The following is a 21,118-nucleotide window of genomic DNA, read 5'->3' as shown; positions in this document are numbered from 1 at the left end:
CTCCAGCTCAAGGACGTCTCCAGGGATCATCCTTATTTCTTTATTCTTCCCCATAAGAGCTCACAGGCTCTTTTCCTGCTGGGGGACTTCAACCACCCCTACAGGGCACAGTGAGCTGTAGACAATCCAGGAGACGCCTGGAATGCATGGAGGGCAACTTCTTGAGCCAGGTAATAGCTCTGCCAGAGGGGATGTGACACTGGACCTGATGGTCACCAGTGCCAGTGAGCTAACTGGGGACATGGGGGCTGGAGGTAGTGCTGCAGTGATCCTGCATTGGTGGAGTTTGCAGGGGGACGTGGGTCAGGTAAGGAGTCAGGTTAGGCCCCTGAACTTTAGGAAGGCAGACTTTCAGCTCTTCAGGGAGACAGTCAGTGGGATCCCTGGGAGACTGCCCTCAGGACAAGGGAGCTGAAGAGAGCTGGCAGATGTTCAGGGAAATCTTCCACGGAACATAGGAGCTGGTGATCCCCAGGAACAGCAAACCAGGCAAGGAAGGCAAGAGGCCAGCAGGGCTGAGTAGGGACCTGCTGGCCAAACTAAAGGGACAGAAGCAAATGCACAGGCAGTGGAAACAATGACAGGTAACCTGGGAAGAGCCTAGAGATGCAGTTCAGTTGTGTAGGGGTGGGGTGAGGAAGGCCAAGGCAAAGCTGGAACTGGATCTGGCAAGGGATGAAAAGAATAACAGGAAGGGCTTCTACAGGTCTGTTAACTAGAAAAGGAAGGTCAAAGAAGGTGTTACCCCCATAAACAACACTGGAAAACTGTTAGCAACAGGTGAGGAGAAGGCTGAGGTACTCAACAACATTTTGCCTCAGTCTCCACCAGCAACCTCTCTTCCCACACCTCTCAAGTGAAGGGGCAGCAGGATGGGGACTGGAGGAGCGAAATCCCTTTCCACTGTAAGCAAAGATCACCTGAGGAACCTGAATGTACATGAGTCTCTGTGACTCGATGAGACTCGGGTCAGCCAGCACAGCTTCACCAGGGGCAGGTCCTGCCTGACCAACCCAGTGGCTTTCTTTAATGGACTGACTCCATCAGTGGACAAGGGAGAGGCTACAGATGTCACTCATCTGGACTTCTGTAAAGACTTTCACACGGTCCCCCACAACATCCTTCTCTCCAAACTGGAGACAGATGGATTTGATGGGTGGACCGTTAGGTGGGCAAGGAATTGGGTGAGCAGTCACATGCAGAGGGTCGTGGTCAATGACTCAGAGTCCCAAATAGCATCACTGACCAGTGGTGCCCTCAGGGGTCCCTACTGGGGCCAGTGTTATTGAATATCTTCATTAGTGATGCAGACGAAGGGATTGAGTGCACCCTCAGCAGGTTTGCAGGTGACACCAAGCTGAGGGTGCAGGTGACACTCCTGAAGGACAGGGCCATCCAGAGGGACTTGGACAAGCTCCAGAACTGGGCCCTTGGGAAGCTCATGAGATGTAACAAGGCCAAGTGTTGGTGCTGCTCCTGGGTCAGGCAACCCCTGGGACCAATCCAGGGTGGGGGATGAACAGATCCAAGAGCAGCCCTGGGGAGAAGGACTCTGGGGGGCTGGAGGGTGAGAGGCTGGACGTGCCCTAGCCCAGAACCCCACTGTGTGCTGGGCTGATCCCACAGCGTGGACAGAAGGGGAGGGGAGAATTCTGCCCCTCTGCCCCCTCAGAGCTGCCTCCAGCCCTGGGCAACAGCAGCACAAGGACGTGGAGCTGCTGCAGAGAGTCCAGAGGAGGCCCCAGAGATGCTGCCAGGGCTGGAGCCCCTCTGCTCTGGAGCCAGGCTGGGAGAGCTGGGGGGGCTCAGCTGGGGAAGGGAAGGATCCAGGGAGACCTTGGAGCCCCTTCCAGGGCCTAAAGGGGCTCCAGGAGAGCTGGAGAGGGACTGGGGACAAGGCCTGGAGGGACAGGACACAGGGAATGGATCCCACTGCCAGAGGGCAGGGAGAGATGGGAGACTGGGAAGGAATTCCTGGCTGTGAGGGTGGAGAGGCCCTGGCACAGGTTGCCCAGAGAAGCTGTGGCTGCCCCTGGATCCCTGGAAGTGTCCAAGGCCAGGTTGGACGGGGCTTGGAGCAACCTGGGCTAGTGGGAGGTGTCCCTGCTGTGTCACAGGGGTGGAACCAATGACTTTTAAGATCCCTTCCAGCCCAAACTGTTCTGTGATTCTATGATATTTTTTTTTTCCAAAGGCCTTTTTCTGCACAAAGGACATAAAGTTAATATTCCTAAAGTTGTCTTTTCAGTTTCCCCTGGAAAGGCAGCTGGGTTGTCCATGTCCTGTCATCACTCACCCAACTGCAGGTCCCACTGATGGAATTTGGTTGATTTTACACCTAATAGGGATATTTTCCTTAACTGTATTTGTCCAGATAGCTTTTATTATTGTTCCCAATCTTTGTATTTGTATTTTGGAAGTTGAGCAGTTAAATTCTCAGATGCAATTCAGCTGTGAGTGGTTTTTGTGCCTCTCATTCTGTCGTCAGCAATGTCTGATGGTGGGATTCTCTTTCTCCAGTTCCCAACTCCTTCCATGCCCCAAGAAATGGTTTGCAAATAACACAAATAATACCACTTCCCATCCTCTGACCCTTCTCATACTTGGGACATGTCTAATCCCCGTGGAAAATCCTCCCAGGGTTTGGGGGCCTGAAGGAGGGATGTGTCCCTTTGCACAGCATCAGTCAGTCACGTGCCAGGGTCAGTTTAGGGTGTGATTATCCATCCACAGGAACCATTTTCCTGGTCCAAATGTCTTCTCTTTCTTCAGGGGGAGTTTTAAAATCCCAGAACCATCACCCAACACAGGTGTGCAATTTAGATTTAAATCTAATCTTAAAATTCCCCAGTCCAAAGGGTCCTCAGCTGGTTGTGGCACTGGGGAAGCAGCAGTTCCATGGATGGAGTTGTGGATTCTCCCAAATGATTGGACAAGCTGTAAAATCGGGTTTCTTTGGATCACCATAAAACAACATGTTATAAAAGCACTTAACTTGTACATTTTAGGTTACATAAAGAGATTAAAAAGATGACAGAGCTCTTTGTACTTTTATATCCTCAGTCAGTCAGAACTTCACGTTTCCAGATGGGTGTGAGTCCCTTGCATCTTGTCTGGACTCAGGGACCTTTTCCACACCTGTGATGGATCCAAAATTTGATTCCTGTTCCTTTCACTGCTATGTATGTTCTCAACACTGCAATGCAAGGACCTTCCCATCTTTCTTGGAGAGTCTCATCCCTCTGTGTTTGGACATGCACCACATCTCCAGGCTGAAAGAAGTGTCCAGGGGAAGGAGGGGGGAGTGGCTCTGATTTACATACTTGTGAATGAGGGTAAATTAAATATTTCTTTGGCTCTGCCTGTCCCCTTCCACTCATCCTATCTCTGTGTGTGCTCACAAGGCGTTATGTGAAAAGGGGAGACCTCCCAGCCCTTGGTGTGGGGAGTTTTCCTGACCACAAAAACGTATCCAAAGCAATACCCAGACAAGCCCTAAGCCCCAATAAAAGTGTTCAGTGTGCAGGGGGTGCAGCCCCTACCCAAGAGGCCCTTGTGGGGCACAGATAGGTCCAGCCCATTGATTGATCCCAGCAGTTAATGTGGAGTCTTCCCTGACTTTTTCTCCATTCTCAACTGTCTTCTATACTAATTCTTTATGTTTAGGTGGAGCTTGAGTGACTTTAGTCATAAATATCTTTGTTGCTAACTGGTGTAAAATCCTCTCCACCTTTAAAGACACAGTCAATAAAACGTAGAGCTCATTTCCAGTGGGGGGTGGTCGTACCTGGAGGGGGGTAACTCTGGGAGGGAGGGGTATGTCAATATTACAATCAGGCTTTAATAAACCAAGATCATCCGAGGAGAGTGATTTCCCCACAGTTGTTGGCTCAGCAGCAGGACATCTTCTCCATTCATCCCTTGGAGGTTTATCAGCTGTAAAGCACCACAAAGTTCCCCTCCCTGCAGGGATTCCCACAGACCCTGCCCAGGGTGTCTCCACTCCATCCCACCCCCCATTCCACCCCCTGAGCAGGTGCTGCCTCTTCTGTGGGGAATCATCGTGGAGCTGCCCCTCAGCCCATCCAGGGAGCAGCAGCTGCATTTCACCCCATAATTTCCCTACTGTTATAACTTCTGTTAGGACGTGAGTAGAACTCAGGTTCCAGTAATTTTACCCCCAGCCACCTTCTCAGATAATCCACCCCGTGCTGTAGCCACTCAAGCTCCATGATGTCCATACTGAGCCCTTTTCACCCTTTTGTGCTGTGTGGGTTGTCTGGTACGTTTGCAGCACGGGGGTTGTCCAGGATTGGTGGGGGAAGCTGGTGGGGTAATTGTTTCATAATCATCCAAACTCTAACACACAACACAGTCACCAGAACAAAAAGCAAAAGGGTTAACACCAACAAAAGAGCAGCAGGGTGAAGCACTTGGCTGGGAATTCCAGTGGCTGTGGGTGAGCACCCAAAAGGTGGGTGAGCACCCAAAAGGTGGGTGACCACCCCCCATGGATGTTCTCCGTCTTCCTCCACCTGTTCCATCACACAATGTGTTTCTTCCACACTGTGGTGGACACTAATCAAAGTCTTTTGTCCACTTCCTCAGGCTCCTTCCAGCAAGTCTTCAGGTCTTCACGTGGTAACAGCTTCTTTACCAGTGTGAGGTTCACACCAGTGGAAGTCGCTGCAAGTCTTGAATCAAAGCAAAATTAGATTATACATTCTATTAATTTTTACAGCCTGATTAAAACTGCATCTCATCATTTTGACAAAATTACGAGTACAGAAACTAGAGTGATTACTTGTATCTACAGTACCATTATCCACAAATACAAAACCACAAGGAGTTCTCACATAAGCACATCCTTTAGCAATATACACATGAACAGTTTCCAGGTTTTCATTAGGATGAATCTCAAAATGACAAACATTTTGCTCAGCATTAAGACAAATGTCTTGATCTTTGATGGTGTGACTTTCATAAATTAATCCTTATTGCTCCCATGTAATGCATATATTGACATCAACAGTCTGCCATTTATATCCATCTTTTTGGGCCAACACTCTGTGCTCCAGAGAGGGGAGCATAGTTCCCTTGTGATTCAATTCTAAGGCAATGATTGGGTATATTTCATATACCAAAGCACTGTGTATCACTAGCACAAAAGCTGTGGCCATGTTGCTGATGGGATCACAGGGAAAATGGACTAAGTACCACTAGGATTGGAATTTCTTTTCAAATTCAACCCCATTATCCCAAATTACCTTTCAAATTTCAATAGGTAAGGTACCTTCTTCACCTTCCCCTATGATTGCAGCTGCCATTGGCTGCATCCACAGTGCATTCACAGATGTGAATAGAACTCAGCTTCCTCTAATTTCACCCCCAGCCATCCTTCCACGCAAGGTTGCCCTGGAATGCCTTCCTCTACAGTATTTCCAGAGGGCTCATTACTGCTTTGGCTCCAGGAGTGGCACAAATTCTCATGAGACAAAGGTGATGCTCCACCTGAGCCTCTTGGTGTAACCTGGATACTTGCCTCTGATTCATCCTTTCTGCCTTCCCACTGGACTCTGGGCTCCATGGGCTGTGTAATTCCCAAATAATCTGTGACAACTTGGACACTTCCTGCACTATTTCTGTTAAAAGGTTGGGTCCATTATCTGAAGAAATTTCTTCTAGGATACCCAATCTGGGTATTATTTCTTTTAACAAACCTTAATCAGTGTTCTACTCTGGTTGGTGCAAAACAGGAAAGCCTTGACCAACCAGAAAAGTGATCAAGGAATACTGATAAATGTTTGCATTGATTACACCTGGGTAATTCTGTAAAATCCCTTGGCCAGTGTACCCCAGGGTTTATTCCTCACTTTGCACTTCCTCCCCATGTTTTCTTTCTTATTTTTGGATTATCAGCACAGCAAGTTACACATTTCTTTATTACTTTGTCTGCAAAGCTTTGTGTCTTGGGTCCAAAGAAATTCTCTGCTAAAAGCAGTGACACATCTGCTCCCACGTGTCTCTTGATGCAGCCTTTTAAGTTGGGTTTCCATCATCCCCTCAGGGACCAAGAGCTGCTTCACAGGTGTTTCCCATCACCTTTCTTTATTTTCAGTGCAGTCCAGCTGTTCTGCTCATTGTTCCTCCCCTTTTGTATAATTTGTTGGAAATGAAACTACACAGGGTCGTGGAACCAACACTCCTTGGTTTCCTCAATGCAGCTCCTTTCCCTGCTGCATCTGCTCTTTGGTTTCCCTTTACAGGGTCAGGATTTCTTTTCTAGGGCACTTTTACATTATTGTAACTTCATTTGCTTGAAGAACTGCTTTCACTAGCTTCGTAATTCCAGATCCATATTTCTCCGAACTCCCCTGAGAGCTCAAAATTTGTCACTCTTCCCAAACCGCCCCGTGAGCACAGACTACGCCAAAGACAGGCTTTGAGTCACTATAAATATTGACTTTCTTTCCTCAGCTCAGTTGCAGGGACTGAGTGAGGGCTCGCAGTGCAGCTCTGTGGCAGAGGTGTTGCTGGGCAGTGGTTGTTTCCCGGTGCCCCCCTGGCAGTGCCCCCAGTGTGACCAACTTCCTGCTGCCCCTTCAACGTGTCGCTGCTTCCATCAGCAAAGAGCTGCACAACCCACGTGGTAAATCCTGCCCGAGCAATGAGGAGGGACACTCTGGCCTGTGGAGGAAGGGATGTGTTCGTTTCGTGTTCCCAGTCCTGAATTCCATGGGTTGTAAGATGGTTTGAGGGATTTCTTGCCCCCGAAGAAGTTCCTCTCTGCCACACTGACAACACTGACTTTGGTTTTGCTAAAGGTCCCTCTTTCTGCAATTACAGAACGAGCTGCTCCAGTATCCACTAGAAAATCCATTGTTTCATTCCCCAGCTCACCTGGAACCAAAGGATTGGCCAGGGAAATGATGAGAGATTCCTCCAGTCCCCTTCAGTCCAGCCCAGTTTCTGTCATAAGTCCCACCTCTTCTGATTCTCCCTTCTGTCCGTTTGCAGTTCAGGACACTCCTTTCCCCAGTGCCCCTCCTGTTTGCAACAGGCACCCTGATCCTTCTGGAGGGATGGTAATCCTCACCCTTGGCCCCAAAATCCACCTCACCCTCTGCCTCCCCTCTATCCCTGCATGTTGGTCAGGGCAGCTGACAACTTATTTGGGAATCTCACTCAGCTCTTCTCCTTCTCTTCTCTCTCTTCCCTATTCATGGACATCACTTGGGAAATAACCACCCTCAATGCTCCTTCTCTCTTTCTGGATTTCTTTCTAACACCTGGCACGAACTGCCCGAGCAAAAGCCTGTTAAAGAGCCCCCTGCTTCCCTCCCTTGCTGGATCTGAGTCCATTCCTGTGGGAGCCGCTTCACACCATCTTACATAAAGAGCCCACAGAGACTCCTTTGCTCCCTGCTTCTGTTCATACAACCTGCCAAGGTGTTTCAGCTTCTCCACTCCCTTCTGGATTCCCAGTGAAATCAGTTCCTGATACAATTTTAGTGTCTGATTGGAATCCCACTCTGGGTCATTCTTAGGGAGAAATTGGTCAGGATTGGGAATGCCCCGAACCTGAACCTAATCCTTCCATTTCCTTAACTCCTCCTTCCCGAGCCTTTTCTAAACTGCCCTCCATTCCTCATGGGGAGACAAATATTTCAGAAGAGCCCAGTTTGGATTATGAACTGACATCCCACTGCACGTTCCCTCGGGGTTCCTGTGGCACATCCCTGCTCACTGATTCTGATTCAGCGAGTCCCAAGTGTGACCTGCACATCCACTGCCTCCCCCTTCAGGCCCGGCTGCTGCCTTAAAGGTGCTTCTGATACCGACTTGTCTTTCCCTCAGGTCCTCCAGAAAACAGGAATTGCATCAAACCCAACTCTTTCATTGCCAGATTCACTGACCACCTCCAGCTTTGATCCTCGTGTTGGAGGAGCTGCCGACAATGAAACTTAGAGTTTTCATCTTTTTTTATCTTCTCGTCCTATACAATGAGTATCTTTCTCCTTACCCTCTTTTCTTGTTTCATTAACCAAAAAATATATTTCATTTTGATACTTTGAATTTTCTAAACCGCATTTTTTTTCCTTACTTTACTAATTATTTCTTAAAGTAAAAAGCAAATCTACATCAGGGACTTCATCCCATTTGTTTTGCCTCCTACAAAATAACATCTGTAAAATCATATTATGTTTCAAAGACCTATTTTCCAGAAATTTTTCACCATCATCTAATTTATATTGAGGCCATCACTGATTAGAGTATCTTTTCAATTTATCTTGAGTCTTATGGCCACCCCCAGACTTACCCAATTCTTCAGGATATGTCCAAGGGGAGAGCAAAGGGGAATTTTTAAAGAATCAGAGGAACTGTTTCGGTTCTGAAATTTCCAATGTTTCACACACTACCCCAGTGCACACACCTCTAACCCCAGTTCCTACATCACCAGCTCCTGGTGTAAAAACATGTGCAAATACCAAAAACCCAGTACATGTGTCACCAAAGTGTAGAAAAAAGATTTTTGCTTATGCAGCTTACGCAGAGTACAAACCCAAAATCCTACTGGTTGGCAATTTTCAGGCACACCCCTCACCAAGCAGACACCTCCAGAATGTGTTGTGCCATCGAGTTGCTGGGTGTCAGGGCTGGTGGCGTGAAGTCACCAGGTGGGTGCACAGCCCCAATTCCCACTCCGAGGGGAGGGATTTCTGCCTTTATTTCAGTCAGCACAGAGACGGGGGCCGGGGGTTCCCCCAGGCCATTCCCTGCTCCCCAAGCATCAGAACTTTACACTATTTACCCATCCGAGCAAACAAAGGCACCAGCATTCATTGGTTACAGATTACAGAACTCTTTAATTCATTAGCACTCAAACCCCTTTTGCTGGGTGTCTCTCCCTCCCCACACTGATCCCTCTGCAGGAGCAGCTCTTCGTTTGTTGGGGTCTGTTCTGAGGAGGTGGTCGGTGAGTCAGTGACCTCCTGCTGCTGGAATTACCTTTTCCCCAGGTGCTGCCCAGTCCTGCTGACAACACTCCTGGTGCTTCTCCCCCAGGCAGCCCATTCCTCTTGGAGTGCTCTTCCTTTTTTTCTTAAAAGAGAGGATTAGCCAAGCCTACAAGGTTCATGGTGCTATTGTTTAATCACAACTGTCCAGCTGCAGCCACTGAAGGACATGAAGGACAACAAAATCCTCAGTGGTGACTGAGCTGGGGAGGTGGCAGTGGCATCTTCTCCCAGCAGATCCAGGTGAGCAACAGCTCCCTGGGTGGGGGGATCCACAAAGCAGCAGGGGCTGTGGATGCAGCATCTGGTCAGGCTGGGGCTTCCCAGGGCAAGGAGGATGTGACCTCTGCAGCCCAGGGAGGGGTCCCAGTGACGCTGAAGGGACTGGAGCACCTGCTGCAAAAGAAGAGACTGGGGTGGTTTGGGGGGTTGAATCCATGTAAATACTTGCCTGATGGGAGGGGAAGAAGAGGGAACTGGGCTCTTCCCAGTGGAGCCCCATGACAGGACCAGAGGCAACTGGCACAAACTGGCCTCCAAAGGTTTGGGGTATTTTTGCAGTGAAGCTGATCACCCAGGTTATCTGGAATAGGCTGCCCAGAGGCCTTGTGGCTCCACCAGCTGGGAAGCTGCCAACAGCTGTGTGAAGGGTAAGAGGCCCCTGAGCCCTCCCATACCCAGCCCTGCTCATCAGGGTTGGCTGGAGTGTCGAGGTCAGTGTCCCATCCAATATGAATATTTCCAAGGAGTAACTGTCCCAGTACAGTCCCTCTTGCATGGCCTTCCAGCTCCAGGGTCCTCATGCCATAGTGGAATTTGCCCTTTCCAGCCCCAATGGACACAGCACAAGCAGCTGGAGTAGGGGCTGGAGTGGGGGATCTCCCCAGGTCCCTTCCAGCTGCAGCCAAGCCTCAAGCTCATTCCCAAAGGCCTCCTGGCATTCCTCAGCTCCCTCATCCCTTGGAGCTGCCTCCTACCAGAGCCATCTGGTCACCAAAAGTGGCTCGCTCAAAATCCAGGGGCTGCACCCCCTGCCTGCACCCCTCTGCCTGCTCTCCTGCCTGCCCCAGGCACCGACCTCCTCTGCCATCACATCCCCACGCAGTCCTTCCCAGGCACCCCTCTCAAAAACACCCCTCCCTGCTCCAGCCCTGCCACGCTGCCCCTTCAGCATGTAGAGGGATGTTACCACAGAATTTTCAGTTGGTTTAGATGGGAAGGGACCACCCAGTCCCACCTACCACCACAGGCAGGGACATCTTCCACAGGCAGGGCTGGAGTTCCTGGTGAGGAACAGGGCCACCCATGGGGAGGCTGAACCTCCCCCAGCTGCCTCAGAAGGTTTCATCCCTGTGCTCTTGGTTGGGGGCCTGAAACACAGCCCACCACAGTGTCCCCCTCCCTGCCCATGGCTCCAGCCCTGACCTGCTCGGCAGCACCGTGTGTCCCACAGAGGTGCCCCCCACCCCTGGTGCTCCTGAATGGGTGGTCATGTCCCCCCACGAAGGGCCTGTGTCTGTCCCTCCCCAGCCCCACCAGCCATCCCAGGGTGGAGCTGCTTCACCCACTCACATCCCCACCGGCCCACAGGTGGGTGCAGCCACTGTGCCCAGCTCACTGGTGATGAGGACCCGCTGTTCCCACCACTCTGTACCCTCTGCTTCCCACTGCTGCCACACCTGAGGGTCTGGGAGCATCTTCTCTCCCCAGAGACCACAGTATCTCATGTCCTGATCCGGGAACACACACAACCCCATCCCCGGTGCTGGTGGGTTTGTGCTGCCAGCCCAGCTGCTGCCACCCAGTCCCAGCCCAGCTCATCCTGTTCCCTGTTCCTGGTGAGCCCTTTCTCCATTCCCCATTCCCACTGAGCCTGTTCCCCCATTCCTAGTGAATGCATTCCCCCACTTCCAATGAGTCTGTTTCTCCATTCCTGGTGAGCCCATTTCCCATTCCTGGTGAGCCTCTTCCTCAATCCCAGTGAGCCTATTCCCCCGTTCCCTGTTCCTGGTGAGCCCATTCCCCATCCCTTGTGGGTCCATTCCCCATACCTGGTGAGCTCATCTCCCATTCCCAGTGAGCCCGTTCCCAGTTTTCCAGCCCCTGGCCCAGCACAGCCCCAGCTGTCCCCGCCCCGCACTTGCTCACGCCTCGGGTTTCCACCACGTTTTATTACAAACTCGGGGCAGGACCGTCCCGGGGCCGGTTCCGCCCCCACTCGCCCCAGCGCCGGGGCTGAGGCGGGTGCAGCCGGGGCCGGTGTCGGTGCCGGTGCGTTTGCCGGTGAGGCGCCGGGCGCTCCGCAGCGCAGAGGCCGAGGCGGTGGCCGGAGGCCGGTGCAGACCCGGGGTTACGGGGGTTCCCGGGGGGTCCGGCGGTCCCGGGGGGGGTCAGCGTCCCACGGCGTCGAGGATGCGGCGGTTGGAGTCGGCGCGGGCGCGCTGGCTCTGGGCGCGGGCGAGGAGCAGGAGGTGCCGTAGGAGGTGGAAGGTGAGGTCGATGGAAAGCGGCGGCTCGTCCCGCCGCCCTCTCCACTGCCCCGGGGCCGGCGGCGCCAGCGGCGGCCAGAGCGGGCGGCCCCGAGCCCCGATCCCGGCCGCCGGGACGGAGCCGTCGGTGGTGGCGGGGAGGGCGGCGACGGGCGGCGAGCGGGCGAGCAGCAGCAGGAGAGTGAGCAGCGCCCGCCGCATCCTCGGTCCCTCCGAACCTGCGAGTCCGAGGGCTCAGCGCCACGGCAGAGACCGGGGCGGCTGCGGGGGCTCGACGGGAATCGCGTCCCCGGCGGCGCGGGGACCGCCCCGGGCGCGGTGCCCCCATCCCGCCCGGCCGCCCCGTCCCATCCCCGCTGCGCCCCCCGGCCCCGGCCCGGCGCTGTCCCCGCCCGGTGCCCAAGCCCCGGCCCGTACCCGGTGCGCTGTGCCCGTCCCCTGTCGCTGCCGGTGCCGGTGCGAGCGCGGTCCGTCCCGCGGGAGCTGAGCCGGCGGCGCGCCCGGGGGTTATATCGGCCCCGGAGCCCGGGCTGACGTCAGCGCCGGGCACGCACGGGGCGGCGGGGGGCGGGAGCGGGGGGCGGGAGGGGGGGCACCGGGGCGGCGGGGAGCGGGTCCCCGGCGGCGGGGCAGACCGTGCTCTCCCCGCTCTCGGGGGCCGCCGCTCCGGTTCCGTTCCGGCGCCCGCCAAAGGGGCTCGGCGGTCCCGCGACCGGTGCCAGCAGGTGCCTTGGGTCATGTTGTCCCCCGCTCCCCCAGCCCTCCGGTTCCCTCGCTCCCTCTCTCGGCTCCGCTCCCCCCGCCAGCCCCGTTCTCCGCCGCTGTCCGCGGTGCTGAACGGCCGGGACGCGCCGTTGAGCTGTACCGGTGAGTTCCCGGTGAGCTGGACCGGTGAGCTCCCGGCGAGATGTACCGGTGAGTCCCGGTGAGCTGTACCGGTGAGTTCCCGGCGAGATGTACCGGTGAGCTCCCGGTGAGCTGTACCGGTGAGTCCCGGTGAGCTGTACCGGTGAGTCCCGGTGAGCTGTACCGGTGAGCTGTACTGGGCTGAGCCGTGGCTCCCCGTCGACGGACCCCCGCGTTACCGGGCCGAGCTGCCGCCTCGAGCTGCGGCATCCTGAGCGGGGAACGTGGGCGGCGGCAGGGGGGATCCCGGGGCGTGGGGGGGATTCCTGGGCGTGGGGGGGACACCCCGGGCACCGGCAACTCCGGGGCAGGACGGCCATGGGTGGGGGACCCCCGGCCTGTCTGTAGCCCCGTGCCCCGGGCAGTGGGTGGTGCCGAGGTGCAGGAGCTGCAGACCCCGAAGCGCAGCGGCAGCACCGGCCAAGTCCTGTGAGTCATAGAGCGGAGACACCGGAGTCGGCAGCGGCGTGCTCGATGCAGGGTGTTCCGATGGGGCACCTGCGCCGCTGCCAAACGGTGAGGTGGCTGCTGGTGCTTCACATCACTGCTGGCAGCCCCCCTGAGTGCACCACATGCTGCTGGCAGACCCCTGAGTGCACCACAACACTGCCAGCAGACCACCGAGTGCTTCACACTGCTGCTGGCAGACGCCCGAGTGCACCACACCACTGCCAGCAGACCCAGAGTGCAGACCCCCTAACCCCAACTGCAGCCAGGCCAACACCCAGAACCGACGCTGGTGCAGGTGCCCAGCTAGGCCCAGATTGGGCTCCTTCCACAGTGCCAGTGTTGGGCAGATCTGGGGACAGAGGCTCAGTCTGGCCCCTTGCACGGTGTGTCCCACACCAGGTGGCACAGGGGCAGTGGGGCACAGCCCTGCTGGCAGCAAGGCAGCACACAGTGCCACGGCCCCGTGACATGATCTGGCGTGAAGGCTGGCACTCGGCACCGCTTCCCACAGCGGCAGGGCACAGCCCTCAGCAGGGGCTGGGCTCAGGCCCCCAAGCCTTGGCAGCCCCACGCCATGGGGCAGCTACTCCTGGGGACAAGTGGCTCACGCCACGTGGCTCATGCCATGCTTGCAGCTCACTCACTGCTGACACCCCAGAGCCTCCTGTACCCCCAGACAGAGCTGCAAGAGGCTCAGTGCTTCTGGACTGCAAAACCCTGCCACCCACAGCACCCACCCCACACACTGGAGAGAGCCTGGGCCAAGCCCACACAAGGCTTGAGGTCCCCCTGAGGCCCTGGTGCCATCCATGCATGGTTCCATCACCTGGCCCCAGCCCTGTGCTGCTCTACCAAGCGCTGCTGGGGGCTGCAGCCACAACCCCTTCCCATTCCTCATCCTCAGGCGAGTGCCAGCAGCTGGGTGGGCTCTATGGCCCCATCCCCAGATGAGTGCACAGGAGCAGGCTTCAGCTCCTCTATGCTTCGGGTTGTACTCACCTGCCTAGAGTAGCCCCAAAGCCCAGGCCAGCCCAGGGCAGGAGTGTGAAGGTGAGGGAGGAAGGATAGATGGTGCATCCTCTCCATAAGGGCCATGCTGGCAGCCCGCAGAACCCAGCTGGTGCCAGCACCAAGGGGATGGCTCTGTCGAGCTGCACGGGGCTGCCACAGTGAGACCGAGGGGGCTGGGGCTCAAGGCCCTGCGGGGCTGAGGTGAACCACCACGATCCTACCAGCTCCACTCGAAGCCCCTGGCTGGGATGTGCTGTGTGAGCTGGGTTGTGTCTGCTCACTCCTGGGGTAGGGTGAGCACGGACACACATCCCCACGGGGCAGCAGTGCTGGTGGCAGCAGCCCTGTCCCAGCCCCGGCTTCAGCCCTACTCCCCACCCTTCCCACAGCCTCCCAGGATGCACAGCCCTGCACTGAGCACACCCTGACCCTGTGGGGACTCTGCACCCAGCGCTGGAACCCTGACACCATTCACCTTGTCCCACTGTTCTGTAGCAGTGAGGGCACTGTCACAGGCCATGGAACAGCTGCAGTGGAACCTGGGGATCCCCTAAGCCACCATCCACCCCTCTCCTCACCCAGTCAGTGGGGCAGCTCATCCCATCAGCCTGCAGTCCACAGCCCCACACTCAGTGCCTTGGCACAAGGCAGAGTGGAGCTGTCGATCTGTAACAAGGAATGGTCACTCTGGAACTGCTTCTGCAGGGCCTGGAGGGGTTGCTGGGCCATGAGCCTGAGGACCATGGGAATCGAGAGTGAAAAATGCCATTTATTGGTGCTCTGACTGTCTACAGCAGAGTCACACCAAACCCCATTTTCAGGGGAAGCACCCCCAGCCTGCAGTGACCCCAGCTCTGTGCCCATGGTACTGCCAGCCCAGGGCCAGCCCCGGCCCAGTGGCACTCCCACTCCTTCCTCCAGGGGTGTGCCATGGGGAAGGGCAGAGTGATGCCTGGGGCAGGAGGACTCTGTGCAGGTAGGGGCCAGGAGAGGGTTGAGCATGGATGGAGAAACACACTGCAGGCAGAGCTGCCACACGGCACAGCCAGAGCTGGAGCCGGAGCCAGAGCTACTCCAGGCCTCCAGAGCTGGAGCCAGAGCCACTCCAGGCCTGTCTCAGGGTGCCCTGGCACCATCTTCTCCCCAGTGTGTCCCTGGGGCAGTGGGGGCTGTGGTGACGGTGTCTCCCCAAGGAGAGAGGGACAGCTGCTGCCAGCACTCTGCCTGTTTCAGCCTGTCCTCAGCCACAGGCACCCACTCGAAGGGCTCCCGAGGTGTGGCGGGGTCAGGCAGCGCACAGGCTGGGGACAGGGGTGGGACACGGCTTCTGCCTCACATCCGATTTGCTTTCCAGGACAGGTAGCAGTTCCAGACGATGGCAACACACTGGACGACAGCCAGCCTGGGGACAGAGGGGAAAGGGTCCACAGCTGCTGGCTCAGGGGGCAGGGGCTGGGGGCCAGAGCCACAACACTACCTGTGCTGCAGGGGCACGAAGTAGAAGTTTGCAATCTGCACGGGTGGCCAGATCTGGGCAGAGAAGGGGAGAGCAGTGAGGGGCCCTGCCAGCACCTGTGCCCTGTGCCCACCCCTGCCTGGCACTTGGGGACAGGGACACAGACCCACCAGCACTCACACAGTAGTTGGTCATCAGGGCATCTGTGTAGTCCTGCAAGAGAAAGGAGGTCTGAGCACGCAGAGGGCCCCATTCCCACTATGGGGCACAGAGTCTCCCCCAGCTGTGCCCACGGGGGTGGCAGGGACAGGGCAGCCACAACCGCCCTGTCCCCACTGTGCCACAGCCAGGGCACACGGGTAGGCAGCTCCTCTCCCCAGCGTGGGCTGTGAGCCCCTATTCAGCCCCGCAACCCCAGGCCCCTCCCAGGCACCCTGGGGCAGGGACGGAGACGGGCACTGAGCCAGGGTATCCACCCTGGGAGCCCGAGGCGCTGTCCTTCTGTCCTCGAGCTGCAGCCGCGGCCGTGCCGCATCCCTGCCCCACGGCAGCAGGACGAGTCCCTCATCCAGCCTGGCCGTGACTCAGCCAGGAGCCCGGGCTCCTCCTGGTGCTGGCTGGCAGCCCAGGACGGGGCGAGCGGGCACAGGGTGATGGATGCTCTGCTGACGCTTCCTCTGCGTGGGGAAAGGCGGATGCGCCCCAAGCCAGGGGTGAAGGTGCTGCCAGCACCGCTGCCCAGGTCCCAGCCCAGCCACCCCCTGCCATGGCAGCTGGGAGCTATAGCTCGCAGGAATCACCCACCACGGTGGGATGCTTTGGGGGAGCTGAAGCAAGATCCATGGCACCAGCTGGTCTGGATGCAGCAGGAGCGGATGGACAAGAGCTCGTGGGGTGCTGTCTGTACCCAGGACCTCCACATGTGTCTCTGGGGTGCCTTGGAGCACCCCATACCCTGGCTGTGGCTCATGCAGAGCTTTGAGAAAGCAGAGGTGACACAATCCTGCCCCGGGATCTGCTCCCTGCACCCCAGGGCAGGATGAGGGGCACGCACTGGCAGCCCAGCAGGGCAGTGCCTGGGGGTGGCACCCACCGAGGAACAAGCTCTGGGCGATGGCAGCAGAGCTCCAGCCCAGGGCAGCAGGTCTGGCTGGGCTGGGGCCCTTCACACACGGCCCTGGCAGCGGTGGACGAGGCTGGTGCTGCCACCCCTGCCAGCCAGGTGACCACCCCAGCGAACCCCGTCCCGCGGCGGGTGGGCACCCGCCCCCCGGTGACTCACTCTGGACACGCTGACTCAGCGCCCGCACGGGTTTCCAGCAGTCACTGCCAACGGGAGCCATCTCGGTAATGGCTCTGGAGACCCAGCCAGCAGCAGGGCCGGACGGCACGCAGGAGCCCACGGCATCTGTGCCCGGCACGGGTGGGACCCTGGTGCCACCCCACAGGAATGGCCGTGGTGCCAGAACCCAGAAGACTGGCAGCACCAGACACCTGCTGCCCCCAGGGCCCTCGGACCCAGCGCCTGGGTGTGGGAACAGCCACGAACGGGAGCAGCCCCCAGGCCCAGTGCACCGGCAGGAGCTGCCAGGGCCCCCCCGGTTCCCCAGGGCTCCCCCATCCACCCCAGGGCAGCAGCACATACCTGCTGGATCTTGGACCAGTTATCCTGCACCGACAGCCCGTTCATGGCCCCCGTGATGGCCAGGAAGCAGCCAAGGAAACACGGGGCGAAGCCCCCCTGTGAGAGAGGAGCCAGGGCCGATGCCGAGGGGCTCGTGGTGCCTGGAGCTGGGCTGGCCACGGGCAGCCCCTGCGACCCTGCCCACCCCAACCCTCCACCACGGTGGGGCTTGGCTCAGCTCAGGCACAGGGATTCGTGGAATGGGATGGAAATTTGCCACAGGAATATGGCTGCACCCATCACCCCATCCTGCTGCTCCAGCCCGATGTGACACCCTCGCTCACGTCACACCAACCTGGTCCAGAACCATCTTCTTGACAGCCACGACTTTTGTGTTCCCCGGGACGAGCCGATCCAGGATCCTGTACCAGCTGCCCACAACGGGGCCCTGCAGGAGCCAGGAGGTGAGGAGCAGCACCCGCCCTCACTAGCCAAGGGGGCTCCAGAGCTGGTTATATGGGCCCAAGACTACCAGGATGGGCTTGTCCTGCCTCTGACTGGGCTGTGCTGCCGTGCTCCAGGGAACCAGCCCTGCCCACGGCTGCCAGAGGTGGCATCAGGATGTCCCAGCTCACACTGGGGGGGCAACATAACCCCACCCTGATGAAAGAGCCCCCGATCCCATCCCATCCCACCATGCTGGCACTCACCACGAAGCAGAAGCCAATGGCCATCATTTTCAGGGTGCGGGGGCCATGGTGCCCACGCAGCCCCCGCCGCTCCACCAGCTGCTGTGCGATCACATCCCCAGCTCCCATGAGGGCCCCTGCGACCAGCACAGCCCATTCAGGTGGGTGAGACCCCCGCATGCCCTGCCCATGGCTGGGCCCCCTGCCCCAGTGCTGCTGCTGCTCCCCTGCCTCGGGATGCCTGAGCCTGCTCTGGCCCCGCCGGCTCCATCCCAGCTGCAGCTCCTCACTGCCTGCACTGAGCCCTGCTGAGCACCTCGGGCCTCTCAGGAGGTGCAGCATCTCTGCAGCATCTCTGGCCAAGAGTGCCTGACTGCATCTCCTCCTGGTGCCCTGGGCACGGGGCTGACCTGTTGTGAAAGACTGATTAACACCCAGGGCCTGTGGTGCCTGGGGCTCTCAGGACAGTCCACCTGGCTGCTGCCTGTGCTCCCCACCATGGCCTCTCCTGAGCCTCCCCCAAATCTCTCCCTGTGCACTGGGCAGGCTCTGCTGACTGTGATTCCTCTCTGGAGAGCCATTCTCTGGCTCTGCCAGCAGCCAGGACACGCAGGATGTGCTCCCCACTGCCCGGGCTGCCCCAGCCCCTCGCTGTGGCCGGCTGCTGGCACGGCTTCCTGGCCCTGTTTCCAGATCAGTGTCCCCGGTGGGATGCTGCCTGGCTGGGCCTCTGGCAGCTCCTGCTCCATTCTACACCCCTGACCCCTTCGACGCAACTTGGCTGGCCCGGTGCTGCCCCCCAGCCCCAGCACTGCTCCCCCTGGCCCTGGCAGCTCCTGCTCACTCCCCCCGCTCCTCCTGGGACAGTTCCCAGGTAGGTCTTCAGCCCCACTGCTGCTCTGCTCTGAACTTGTAAGCCCTGAGCCCAGCAAGCCCTTGGCCTGGGGAGCACCAGCCTCAGCACTCCCCATCCCAGCAGCCCCTGTCACGGCCAGATCAGGGCCAGCCCTATCCCAGGGGCTCCATGAGCGGCTCATGGGGGACCAGGGCCCGGCTCCCTCTCCCAACACCATGCCATGTGGCCCCTAGACAGGGCAAGCCCGGGCTCTACAGCCCCATGGAGGCCCCAAGCACCTCCTGCTGCCGCCTCACAGGCTCCATCTCCCACCCTGGACCAGCCCCAGGGTTTGGGGCTGTGTCCCCCAGCCCAGAGCCCTCTGCTCCCACCCATGATGGCAGGGCAGCCCTGCCAGCCCATGGGCTGCAGCAGTGCAGGGGAGGGGGTGGCAGCAGGAGCAGGATTCCAGCACAGCACACCAGAGTGCTGGCTGCTCCCACAGGTAGCATTCCCAGGAGCTGGGTGCAGGGGCACGATGCTCTTTGAGAACACGCAGCCGTGGCACTGCCGTTACTCATCCAGCGCCGAGCGGTCCGGGCACGGTGCCCGGCGGTGACAAAGCTGTGCCGGGGGAACAGACCTGTCTCTGCCCGGGCCTGGGGTGCAGCTGGATCCAGTCCCTCACGATAACTTTGGCACCAGTGCTTGCCCAGGGGGAGATGGCTGCGTGAGGCTGGAGCCTGCAGCCAGGCCAAGCCCAGAGCCAGGGTGCCCAGCTGACCCCCAGGTCGTTGCTCCCACGACCAGAGGATTCTGAATTGGGCCTGAACCTAAGTAGGGCACCGTCTGTACCCCCACAGCATCACCCCGGCGGGAGGCGGGGCTGCTCTCCACAGGCAGGGAGGGACAGCAAGGTCACGGCTGTGGGCACGTGCTGCTGCCTGCTGTGCCCGGCCCTGCCGGCAGCCTGGCCTGGGGCCCGGGATGCAGGAGGCAAAGCTCTGCCCGACCCCGTGGTCCTCAGACAGCAGCTCGGGCGGTGAGCACGGCTGGATGCAGCAACACAGCCAACTGCCAGCAGCTCCCTGGCCCGGCCCCAGCTGGCAGCACCAGGGCCTCCGGGAGCAGCAAGGGAAAGCAGGGCTGGAGGCTGGAATGCATCTGGCCCAGGGCACGGGAGCTGCATGGACCATGGCACAGCCAGAAGAGAGGGGCCAAGCCCAGCCGTGAATGGGGGTCTGAGAGCAGGAACACTCGGCCCCAGCAGTGCTGCCCCAGCCTGGAGGGAACGGCTGTGCCCCCTCAGCTGGGCCTGGGAACCTGCCACAGCAGGGAGAGAGAGCCCAGCCTGAGGGCAGAGCCTCTTCTGGGCCGGGGGAACCACATCCAGCGTCTGCCCAGCACCCACAGAGCAGCCATGCCCCCCACAGCACAGCCCTGTGCCCCTGGGGGCTGGTGGGGCCCGGAGGGACTGGGGGGCTGTGCTACGGCAGTGCCAGCTCTGATCCAAAACAGCAACAGGCAGAACAGGGCTGGAGCCAGCCCAGGGCCACACTGAGCCTGCACAGCAGCAGGCAGGGGCCGGGGGGAATGGGCAGGGCTGGCCCTGGGCAGCCCTCCCAGCTCCACCCTGGCCTCTCGCCAGGCACCAGGGGATGTGTGGCCAGCAGTGCCCAGCAATAGACTCCATCACATCCCATAAAAATAACAGCGGGAGCAGCGAGGCCTGGCAGGGCCCCAGCAGCTGGGCAGGGGGGCACCCGGGGGCAGCAGGGCCAAGGGCCAGTGGCTGCACTGCGAGGGGAGGCCCCGGCTCAGCAGGGCACCCCCTGAGGTTATGCTTTCCCAGCCTCCTGGGCTAGTGGCTTGGGAGCAGCAGGACCGGGGGAGCAGCAGGACAAGGGGAAGGCTGCAAGCAGGGGGTGCAGCAGGGAGCACACAGGGGACACCCTGCTCCCAGCCAGCAGTGCCACACAGCCCCTGATGGCCCTGAGCACACCCAGCACAGGCAGGATGGGCTCTCCCACCACCCAGCCACAATCCCAGCCCCGGGTGTATTGGGGGGGACAAGAAGGGCAGTAGGCAGCGAGGGGCAGAGGTGCCTGGTGTTCAGGGCTACGAATCCCTGGGGCAGCAGAGCTGCTGCCCAGTGTCGGGGCAGATTTATGGCACTTCCCAGCCCTGCAAGCAGCAGCATCGTTAGGGAAATTCAGGGTAGGGCCCTGGGAGCCTCTGCCCAGGCAGCACCTCTGTGCCTTCGCCCGAGTGCTGGCACACACCCAGGGGGTGCTGAGACCCTGCAGGGGGGCTGCAGCCCACCGAACCCCCAGTGCCACAGCCCACACCCCATCCCCTCCCGGGGGAGCAGGGCCTCCAAGGCAGCCTCCCCCCAGGGCCTGGGGGTGAGCGGGGCGAGTCCTCGAGACCCTTCTCAGGCCCCCATTAACCCCCCTGGGGCCCGGCGGGGTCCCCGCTCTCCCTCCCGTGTGCCGGGGGTGGGCTGCGGGCCGGGGGGCTCCGTGCCCGTCCCTTACCGGCGGTGAGCGCCTGTGCCGCCCCGGGCCGCCGCGCCAGCCGCCGCCCGCAGCCCCTCCACAGCGCCGCCATGGCCGCGTGTCGCGCGCGGTGACGTCACGAG

At 58.9% G+C, this 21,118-nt stretch overlaps 2 protein-coding genes across 8 annotated transcripts; both read right to left on the bottom strand.

Moving 5' to 3' along the window:
* Positions 1-11,168: 11,168 nt before the first annotated feature.
* Positions 11,169-14,488, bottom strand: UCN (urocortin). The gene is made up of 2 exons (XM_064650844.1): positions 11,924-14,488; positions 11,169-11,724 (listed from the first exon to the last, which is right to left on the bottom strand). Exons 1-2 carry the CDS (start codon positions 12,243-12,245, stop codon positions 11,408-11,410), a joined length of 639 nt encoding a protein of 212 aa, XP_064506914.1. The 5' UTR covers positions 12,246-14,488; the 3' UTR covers positions 11,169-11,407.
* Positions 14,489-14,622: 134 nt separating this feature from the next.
* On the bottom strand, positions 14,623-21,117 carry MPV17 (mitochondrial inner membrane protein MPV17). Of its 7 annotated transcripts, none has more exons than XR_010429546.1 (7): positions 17,664-18,430; positions 17,309-17,401; positions 16,975-17,070; positions 15,500-15,542; positions 15,351-15,403; positions 14,985-15,275; positions 14,623-14,953 (listed from the first exon to the last, which is right to left on the bottom strand). XR_010429546.1 is itself a non-coding variant. In XM_064650840.1 (7 exons), the coding sequence occupies exons 1-7, from the start codon at positions 21,085-21,087 to the stop codon at positions 15,159-15,161; spliced, it is 591 nt and encodes a 196-aa protein (XP_064506910.1). In that variant the 5' UTR covers positions 21,088-21,117; the 3' UTR covers positions 14,623-15,158. The 7 variants fall into 7 exon arrangements, 6 of the variants coding, with proteins under 6 accessions (XP_064506910.1, XP_064506912.1, XP_064506907.1 ...); XM_064650840.1 differs by adding an exon at positions 21,015-21,117 and having other exon boundaries at positions 14,623-15,275; positions 17,664-17,779; XM_064650842.1 differs by adding an exon at positions 21,015-21,117 and having other exon boundaries at positions 14,623-15,275; positions 15,510-15,542; positions 17,664-17,779.
* Between the last annotated feature and the right edge of the window lies 1 nt (position 21,118).

The sequence above is a fragment of the Pseudopipra pipra genome, chromosome 3 (assembly GCF_036250125.1).
Source record: "Pseudopipra pipra isolate bDixPip1 chromosome 3, bDixPip1.hap1, whole genome shotgun sequence".
Taxonomy (NCBI): Eukaryota; Metazoa; Chordata; class Aves; order Passeriformes; family Pipridae; genus Pseudopipra; species Pseudopipra pipra.
Note: the sequence above shows the minus strand (reverse complement) of the source record. Positions and strands in the feature narration are given on the sequence as shown.